The following is a 9908-nucleotide window of genomic DNA, read 5'->3' on the forward strand; positions in this document are numbered from 1 at the left end:
TCGGCCAATGCGTGCCGCCTGCCTATAGTGACGCACTGTGTGCGTCCTGCTGACGACGCGCGAAGGGCACAGATCTAAAGGCCAGGAGGACGTTCGGCCTCTGTAAGCCGCAGCGTTTCCCTGGGAGCGGGTGTGAGTTCGCCATCTTAGGGAGTGAGTGTGGCCCGGCCTTCCCCGCGGTGGGTGCGGGGAGGGGAGCGCGGAGCCCCCCGTGGGGCACTGCTTTGGCTGTAGGCCCGGTCGGCCTCCTCCTTTGGGGAAGCCGCCTTGACCTCCTCAAGGACGCGGAGGCGGGAAGAGAGAAGGCCCGGGGTGGGGGTTTCCCAACCTGCAGATGACTTTGGCCGGCCTCACAGCGCCTCTGCCTTTTCTCTGACCGCTATTCTGTCCTCCCTAGGAAGATGTTCTCGTCCGTGGCGCACCTGGCGCGGGCGAACCCCTTCAACGCGCCCCACCTGCAGCTGGTGCACGATGGCCTTACCGGTCCCCGCAGCAGCCCGGCTGGTCCCCCGGGCCCGCCCCGTTGCTCCCGCAACCTGGCAGCCGCTGCTGTGGAAGGTGAGGTCAGACCCTGACTTGATACGGTCGTTAGGTCTCGTGGTCCGCTTGGCCTGCTTGGCCTGGCCCGGCGTGTAGAACAGGGAAGGACGACGAGCTTAGCCCCGCGGCACCGCAGGACGGCGCCTAGTTGCTTGTTGGAGAATGTCAGACCTTTCCGCCATTGGCTGGTTTCGGAACCTTGGACCTCCCTCAAGGGCGTCGAAGGGCCTAGGCACTGTTCCCTCCGTGACCTCCGCGCCCTCGAGCGAGCAAAGGCATAGAGGCCGTGACTGGCTCGTTATCTTCTCCGCCCGAGCCCGTTTGGTCAGCAGACTAAGTACTGAATAAAGCCTTTCCTAACAGCTCGCCACGGCAGTTCCAATTGTATTATCTTTTTTGATTTTGCTGTAATTTTCTTTTCAAAAATACTCCTTTCTCATTTAAGTATTAAGTCTGATATTAGTTGACACAAGCTATGTGAGATAACTGGATCCCTTGTTTCAATGTGGCTAGTTGACTTGCAGCCCCAGAGAGACTATAGAAAAGATAAAATAATCGATAGGAATCCCTTTGATCTTCTCTCTCGGGATTCTTGATGATTAGACCCAACTTTATCTTAATTCTGTGCATTTTAAATCCCAGTGTAGTGTATTTACAGAGAAACCTGAAATCTGAATTGCAGGACTACTGAAAACAGTCTACCTTGTACCTGTAAAATGTGAAGGTTTTTTTTTAAAGAAATCATTTATGTGTCTTCAGTGTGGGTAAAGAAACCTTACATCATTCGATTTTTCAATTTAGAAAGTTAGGTCTGTTGTCATTTGTGTAGTAAATGTATTTGACTACAGGAGTCTGTTTATCTAGTTTTATGCTATAGGAATCCATAAGTGGGACTAGTATTGGTTAGTAACAGGTAATTTTAGACATTTGCAAGCTTTTACATGTCAGTTGCTCTTTCCGAGTTTGTACTCAGAAGTGTGTTCTTATCAGCCGTTAATAATTTGAAGTTTAACTTTAATTCGAAGAGCTATTAATGGTGTAGAAAACTTTTTAAAATTTATATGGCAGAATGAGAGTATCTCACAGAACCTTCAAAATTGTTAAATGATTATTTTGATTTTGGCAGTGAACTTCTTGTGTGCACTAGGTGAAAAATTTTAATTTACTTGTAAGTGGTAGCCAGAGCTGTTCGGTTGTGATAGTACTGTTTCACGGGGAATCATAGTTCTTTTTCATTCCCATGGCCTTAGTCATCTCTGAAGAAATACTTACTTGATTTTTTTTCAATCAAACAGAGCAGTATAGCTGTGAATATGGATCTGGCAGATTCTTTATCCTTTGTGGACTTGGAGGAATTATTAGCTGTGGCTCAACACATACAGCATTGGTTCCTCTAGATCTGGTTAAATGCAGAATGCAGGTTTGTGTTTGCATGTTGGATTAAGTAAAGCACATTGTTGAAGCATGGCTGTTACCTACTAACAAGCTGTGTGGAGACCTAACTATCCAGGAGGTAAGTTGATAACCAGTAACATGAGTATTATATTAAAATGCATGGTGTGTCTTGTCTTATTACAGAGTACAGTTGTGAATATGGCTCCGCGAAGTTTTATGCACTGTGTGGCTTTGGTGGGGTCTTAAGTTGTGGTCTGACACATACTGCTGTTGTTCCTCTGGATTTAGTGAAATGCCGTATGCAGGTTTGTATTGAGACAACATTGAGCATTTCTTTCGTGTGTGACTTAATTCCAAATGTTAAAGGACTTCACAAGTGAGAAAAATTTGAAGACAACACAACTGCTAGAAATTTTAGTAGGAAGCCAAACGCAAAATTTCTTTAACTCATGAGCTTTACTCATATTTTAAATCCAGAAGTGTCTCTTTTAAAATAAGCGTGTGGGTAGATTGTTGATCTCGAACTCTGGCTGTAAATGATTTTTTGCTGCTGGGCTCAGTTCTCCCTAGAGTTCTTCAAGGCCTGATGATTTTTTGTGTCCAAATAGTCATTTTACAAGCAGTTACATGTCAGAGTAGGCAGTCATTCTTTGGGTATTATATGAAGTAACTGCATGTCCCTTACTTGTTAAGATCAAGGCAGAGAACACTGTAGATTAAAAAAAGACTCTGTTTTAGTATTAAAAATTTGTGGGCATAGCTTGTATATTTATGTAAGTTTTTTTTTTTTTTACAATTAAAATATCTTAATTAGAATTCTTGAAACACAAATAATCAAACATCAAAAATTTATTTGTCCCAAACAGGATTAGAAGTCTACTTACGTAAAAGAGAAAGGAAGGTGAAATATTAGCAGGGAGAGGAAGGTGATGTATACCAGCCCTCTAGTACTGGCAGAAATAGATAAGATTCTTTCCCCCCATTAGTAATAGAATGAATATTAAGTATACCTTTGCTAAAACTTCTTATGCATGTCTCTTAAAGTTAAGTTAATTAAGTCAAAAGAGGATTCTCTTGTTGATGTACCTTTTTAACATGTATTTAATTTGACTCTTAAATTCACAAAACTTTATAATCTACTTAATGGGCTAGCATATATCAGAGATATAGACATATCTATTGTTTATGCAGTAGCTTTAAGACTTTTTTTTTTAAGTGGTAGAATTGGGTGGTGGGAAAATGTCTTTAAGCTTCAGTTTTATTGTGTATTTTTACAGGAATTTTATCCTCTTAACTAACCCTCCAAGACTTAAATCTGACTGAAAGAAAGTTAGACCTTACTGTACAGAAAGTTATGTTTACAAAGATATTTTTAGATATTAAGCTGATACCATGCAGCGAGCTTATATTTACCTATCTTTTGTGTAGTTACTTAAGTTTATTTTAGAACCCAGAGAAAAAACTAAAAATAACAATTAAATACCTATGAGAACTGTGATTAGCTCTTTGGTACATTTAATTAATTTTTTTTCTTGTTTTAAATAAAGGTGGACCCACAAAAGTACAAAGGCATATTTAATGGATTCTCAATTACACTTAAAGAAGATGGTGTTCGTGGTTTGGCCAAAGGATGGGCTCCGACTTTCATTGGCTACTCCCTGCAAGGGCTCTGCAAGTTTGGCTTTTATGAGGTCTTCAAAGTTTTGTATAGCAACGTACTTGGAGAGGTACGTAATTTAACTTTCAAAGTCCTAAGCTCTTAACTTAAAATGTAAGACCAAAAAGAATCTTAGGTTTTTGTTTGACCCACCTTGTTTTAGAACTGAGGAAATGGTCTCAGAATGGGTGGACAACATGTTTCAAATCATAAGGCTGTTGAAACAGACAGGATGAGAAAAAGAAACTATAATCATTAGATTTCAGTGCTTTTTATTATGGTCTGCTGCTTTCCAAGTAAGTTGGATTTTGAGTCTTTAAGAGAAAGACTGAAAGGTTCCTTTGTATAGTTCAAGGGGCAACTATCCTTGGCACCTCGATGTTCAAAAAATATGCACAGTGTACTGTAGTTAATGAGGTTATGAGAGAGAACATATATTCAGTCTCATCGTGTGTGTTATCTATGGACTGTGTGATAAACACTTTTAATATCTGACATTTAACTGTTTCCTAGAACTGTTCCTTAAAGTTGAGAACAGCTAAGGCAAGAGCAATTCACGTGCCTCCTTCCGTTTTTCAATTAGGAGAATGCCTATCTTTGGCGCACGTCACTATATTTGGCTGCCTCTGCCAGTGCTGAATTCTTCGCTGACATTGCTCTGGCTCCTATGGAAGCTACTAAGGTTCGAATTCAAACCCAACCAGGTTATGCCAACACTTTGAGGGATGCAGCTCCCAAAATGTATAAGGAAGAGGGCTTAAAGGCGTAAGTACACAGTTGCCTAAATATGTAGTATAAAAATAGTCATTTGAGAAAACTGCATTTGTTAGCTTTAATTAAGCCTGTCAGACTTCTTTTTTTTAATACCTATTTTGTTCCCTCACGTGGAACATAAACTCTAGAGACAAGGATAAGTGGGTACATAGCTTGAGCCTTGAATTGAGGGGTTTTTTTTCCCCTAAAGTGTGAATCGTTTGTCAGTTTGCAAGTGACTTGGTATTTGACCTAAACATTAATTCTTAACTTGGGGGGGGGTGCCTTTGTTAGAATTTTTGTCATTTATACATATAGTCAGGTCACAACATGCTTCCTTAGATCCACCTTTGTGGATGCCAATCTTAAACTGAGTTCTACTTGTAAACTTCTGGTTTCTTGTAGTTCCAGTCAAAGAAACATCCAGCAACTTTTTTGGTTGTATAGTCAAAGGTGCTTGAGTCATTGGCATGTGAGATAAATATACCTGCATGTTAGTCTTAGGTTCTGATAGAAATGACATGCAATTGTGCTGCCATTTTTTACTATCAGGACTCGACTGGTGTGCGGACACTTCAGTTAATAATGAAAATCTCTGCTAGAACATATGCAACTGAGTAAAATAAGTGTTCTGATTTCCTAGATTCTACAAGGGGGTTGCTCCTCTCTGGATGAGACAGATACCATACACCATGATGAAGTTCGCCTGCTTTGAACGTACTGTTGAAGCATTGTACAAGTTTGTGGTTCCCAAGCCCCGAAGTGAATGTTCAAAGCCAGAGCAGCTGGTTGTCACATTTGTGGCAGGTTACATAGGTATGGAATTATTAGAGCATGCTTGGCTGTGAAATTAAGGATAAATAATTATTTCCATTATTGGCCTCTTTTGTAAGGGAAAAGTATTCCAGAGAAGTTTATCTTCCCATTTTATGTGCTCTTCAGGATTCATAAATACTTGCTAATTAGTTCCTAAAATAATTGTTCTATGGTTTGCATGTCATAATTAAGATTGGAAATATATTGACTTCACTGCTGCACCATTTATTTTTCCTTTAGTTTTTCCAAGAACAAATTTTTAATTCAAGAGAAAGCATTAAAATCAATATAAAACTTGAGGAATTGTTTTGTTCTACATAAGATAGACTGCTTTCTAACCTTTCTTGTCAGTCTCACTCTAAAATACAATTTTGCTTTTAGTACTAAAAGAAAATTTTATTACTTAGTTATGAAAAGGCTGTTGGCTATGATGTGAAAAAACATTTTTTAACTGACCCCATATTGGATGATACATCTTGACTTTTTTCAGCTGGAGTCTTCTGTGCCATTGTTTCTCATCCTGCTGATTCTGTGGTGTCTGTGTTGAATAAAGAGAAGGGTAGCAGTGCTTCTCAGGTCCTCAAGAGACTTGGATTTAGAGGTAGGATATCCCCCCCCCCCAAAGAAAGAATAACACTTTGGAGTACATTATATTTTTCATTCACGTTTCATATTTCATCCAGGTGTGTGGAAGGGACTCTTTGCCCGTATCATCATGATTGGCACTCTGACTGCACTACAGTGGTTCATCTATGACTCTGTGAAGGTCTACTTCAGGCTTCCTCGCCCTCCTCCACCTGAGATGCCAGAATCTCTGAAGAAGAAGCTTGGGTTAACTCAGTAGATAGATGGAAGCAAATGTGGACTGAGTCTACTTGTTGATCAGTGTTGAGGAAGATGAAAAAGGAACTTTTATATATTTGACAGTGTGGGAAATTGTCTGTTCTGATATAATTACTGTAGTTCTCTTGCCAAAGGCAGGAGTTTCAAACTTACTGTTGAAATAAACCCCACTGTTCATGATTTGTCTGTGACTTGATAATTATTTTTTAAAGTAGTTTTTAAAGAAAGAACCCTAAAATGGACAGAATTAAGCATATATTAAAACCTGAAGGAAAAAATGCACTGTTGGTTGAATACTGTGACCCTTACTCATAAATTGTCCTATGTCTCAAGTTTTGTCATTCAAGGGAGTTCTTAACATTTTTAGGAGCCATCCTCTAAATTTTTAAAAATTTGATTTAATTGTTAAATTTGAATATGGATAAATACTCATTTGTGGTTATATATTGACAAGTACATTTCAGCATAATTTTGTGATGTGCTGTACTTTTAAAAATTCTAATCAGTTTGCTAATCCTTATTTCTAAAAGAAAGTAATCTAAATTAGGCTGATTGTTAGGATGACTTTTTTAAAGGACCAAAGCAATTGATAGCTAAAAGTGATTTCAGGTAACTTAATTCTCACATAAATCTGACTTTCTAAATTACAAAAATTTTTACCATAAACTATTTTCAGTTTAGTTTTTAGGAAGAGTACCTGCTTGACAACCGAAGTAGGTGAATGCTCCTGGGAAAGGAGCATACTGGCATATTAAAGCATAATCTTCTAGAAAGTCAGCCACTGTTTAATTCTTAAGTTTGGTTAGGAAGTATAAAAGGCCAATTTATAATATGGTTTGCTTTTCAAGTCTGATTACATTTTACCTTGAGGCCTTTGGGTTTACCTTGAGGCCTGAGGTGTCTGGGTTGAGTTGATAGTCCTAGTGAAGTATGCAGAATGGGGCCTCTGGGGAAAAAACTTTGAAGGAGCCTAAAGAGGGAGACAAATGTTTTCATTATAAACCCATGTTGTGAGGTCAGTGTACTAAATTTAGAAACCAGGTGTATCTGGTTGCATGTTCATTAACTATCATTACCTGGTCTTGTTTAAGGTTCCAATCTTACTTTACTGTGCAGAGGAAAAGGAAGGGTTATGGATATATTTGACCAAACTCAAATTGGGCAGTCTGAGCCTGAACAAGTGAAGGTCAGTTGGTGTCACCAAGTGTGCATTTGTTACTACTGTATAACAAATCATCTGAAATGTAATGGCATGAAGACAATATAATCTCGTATTTTCTGTGGGACAGGAATTAGGAGCATCTGCTGGAGTCTTCTGCTGGGTCTCTCAAGAAGTTACAGTCAAATGGTAGTTCTGGGGTCATCTCCAAAGGCTTTTTCACATCCAGGCTAGAGAGAGATTCTTTGAGCATCCCCCTGTTACTAGTGGCTCAGTCTTTTCCTCAAAATCCACAGCGTGATGGCTTCCGGGCAGCTGGCCTTACTTCAGGGCTCTGAAGAGCCAAGCAGAAGCTGAATCTTTCTTAGGACTTGGCCTTTATGCTGAAAGTAAAGATTCTAATAAGGAAATTTTAATAACATTTTCACATTTGGTTTAATGTCAATTCTACAAAGCAGAACCCCATGGAATGAATACACATGATTAGTAGTTTAATTGAATTACATCATAACACTAGGACAAGATAGCATTGCATAGTAGTTTCCAGAGAGATCAAATGATTCAATTCTCAGATTATCTTTGAGAGCTATTCAAATTCTAAAATAGCCTGATTTTTTTTTTGCTAAATTATGCAATACCTAGTGACATGTACAACAAAATTGAAGAAGTTCCACCTTAGCCAAATCTCCATTGTGTGAAAGCTTCATGAAATGTTTTGATACCGTTTTTGGGAAAGTGTCCACAATGTTCACCAAGTTTGATGCATGGCAGTCTTGCTGCTAAATTAGGAGTTGTATACTGTTTTCTTTAACATAATACTGTTTACACATTTTTTTCATCTATGAGATAAATCACAAAATAATTGTTAAAAATCTGAGATACCACATAGATAAGAAACAAACTGATTTCAAACTTTGAGGGGTAATCTGTAGTTCGCATTTGAATGCTGCACCTCTCCTGATGTATCAAAGAGTGATGTACCTTAATAACCTAGCTGCTCCTAACAGCTTGTAACCTCAGATTTTATGTATTGAATCATTTACCTCTTTTATAAGAGAGTCCTGACTTTGCATTCACATAAGTGGTCATAGGACATGCGTGAGGTGTTAACCTCACCATTGATATGGTTTATGAGTATTTGGTGACTCGAGTTTCCTAGAAAGCAACTATTCCAAAGTTTTCTGGTTTTATTTTTTTTTTCTTTTTTAATGAAGTATAGTTGACAATGTGTTAGTTTCAGGTGTACAGCAAAGTGATTCAGTTATACATAAATATATCTATTCTTTTTCAGATTCTTTTCCATTACAGGATATTATAAGATACTGAACAGTTCCTTGGGCTACACAGTAGGTTCCTATTTATTTTATATATAGTAGTGTGTATCTCTTAATCCCAAACTCCTAATTTATCCCTGCTCCACCCCTTTCCCCTTTGGTAACCATAAGTTTCTTTTCTATGTGAGTCTATTTCTGTTTTGTAAATAATTTAATTTGTATCATTTTTAGATTCCACACATAAGTGATAACATATGATCGTGTGTGTTTTTATAGACCCTAAAGTGCCATGCATGGAGCAGTCACTTAATAAAGGTTTGCTGTACTGAATGAAAGCCTAGAGGATGCGTCTTTTACACAAGATACAATTCTTACCCAATACTGTGATTTGATGTACAAATCAGCTAGCTTTCTTTGTGGAATGCAGTGTATTCAAGATTTGAAGATGGAGGATAATTCACGTGAGGGGCAGTATCTTTATCATTTAAAGACCAGTGACCTCAACACCAGGGGGCTGTATCAACCTAGGTTAAAACTCCTTTTTAGACATCATTAATATCTGAAAATATGATGTACCCAGCTTTTACTAATGGATAAACAATACTGATTCTATTGCCTGCACAAGTAGTACTTTAAATGATATTAAAGCAGGGAAATTCCACAGAAAGCTGATGATGACTCAACCATAAGAGACCATATTTATTATTGAAGTGATTAATTTTACATTTTCTAACTGTTGGGAAACGGATCCAAACTTTTCCATTCTCCTGTATTTCCCACAAAGGCTATCTGACTTCACAAAATCATGACAATAAGCCTAGTGACATGACAGATTTGAGAGTTCCTTCAAGAAAGTCCCACTTAGCATGGCTACCAAGTTATTGACAGATTCGTGAATCATTATTACAATAATGAATAGACCTAGCACCAGATAATACTGATAGAAACATATTCTTCATAACTGAATTTTTGGATAGCTGAATTTATACTTTTAAGTGCTGAAAATTTTCTTGTTAAATATTTTTCATGTCTAAAATGCATTCTTATGTCTGGCTAAAATGATTACATGAACATAATTTACATTTCATTTGGTTTTGTTAATGAACATCAATACTGCATTAGGGTATACTGTAGTGATACTCTCCCTGTGGATTATAGAGCTGTTATCCAAAAAACAGTTCCATACTATAACTTTTTGTTATATTAGTTAATGACTTTGCCCTTTATTAGATGTGCCAGGCACTTTAGATGTTAATATTCACAGCAGTCCTGTAAGGTAGATATTACCATTCTTATTTACAGATGAAGAAATTAAGGTTCATGGGTACTAAATTTGTCCAAGGCCATAGAGTTAGGTAGAGCCAAGATTGGAACCTAGGATCTCCAATTTCAAAGTCTCATGTTTCTACTACATTAAAACAGACATGAATCAAATAGTCTTCCAATAAACCTGTCTTGTCATTGTAGTTAT

The 9908-nt window shown here is 37.9% G+C and overlaps 1 protein-coding gene and 1 non-coding gene across 5 annotated transcripts; both read left to right on the forward strand.

Moving 5' to 3' along the window:
- The first annotated feature begins 11 nt into the window (after positions 1-11).
- Positions 12-6184, forward strand: SLC25A3 (solute carrier family 25 member 3). Of its 4 annotated transcripts, none has more exons than XM_010989986.3 (8): positions 12-153; positions 398-558; positions 2119-2240; positions 3483-3662; positions 4176-4357; positions 4989-5161; positions 5652-5762; positions 5845-6184. In XM_010989986.3, exons 2-8 carry the CDS (start codon positions 402-404, stop codon positions 6003-6005), a joined length of 1086 nt encoding a protein of 361 aa, XP_010988288.1. In that variant the 5' UTR covers positions 12-153; positions 398-401; the 3' UTR covers positions 6006-6184. The 4 variants fall into 4 exon arrangements, with proteins under 4 accessions (XP_010988288.1, XP_010988284.1, XP_010988287.1 ...); XM_010989982.3 differs by lacking the exon at positions 2119-2240 and adding an exon at positions 1836-1960 and having other exon boundaries at positions 43-153; XM_010989985.3 differs by lacking the exon at positions 2119-2240 and adding an exon at positions 1836-1960 and having other exon boundaries at positions 85-102.
- LOC116156643 (small nucleolar RNA SNORA53) lies at positions 4673-4920 on the forward strand. Its single transcript, XR_004140486.1, has one exon. It is a non-coding gene; the product is annotated as a small nucleolar RNA SNORA53 (small nucleolar RNA).
- Positions 6185-9908: the final 3724 nt, after the last annotated feature.

This window comes from Camelus dromedarius, chromosome 11, assembly GCF_036321535.1.
Source record: "Camelus dromedarius isolate mCamDro1 chromosome 11, mCamDro1.pat, whole genome shotgun sequence".
In the NCBI taxonomy this organism is placed as follows: domain Eukaryota; kingdom Metazoa; phylum Chordata; class Mammalia; order Artiodactyla; family Camelidae; genus Camelus; species Camelus dromedarius.

Excerpts from the sequence above, each read along its gene's own strand:
- SLC25A3 (XM_010989982.3), top strand. The coding sequence starts at position 402 with ATGTTCTCGTCCGTGGCGCACCTGGCGCGGGCGAACCCCTTCAACGCG. Across the intron at positions 559-1,835 it reads GGCAGCCGCTGCTGTGGAAG|AGCAGTATAGCTGTGAATAT; the intron begins GTGAGGTCAGAC and ends TCAATCAAACAG. Across the intron at positions 3,663-4,175 it reads ATAGCAACGTACTTGGAGAG|GAGAATGCCTATCTTTGGCG; the intron begins GTACGTAATTTA and ends TTTTTCAATTAG.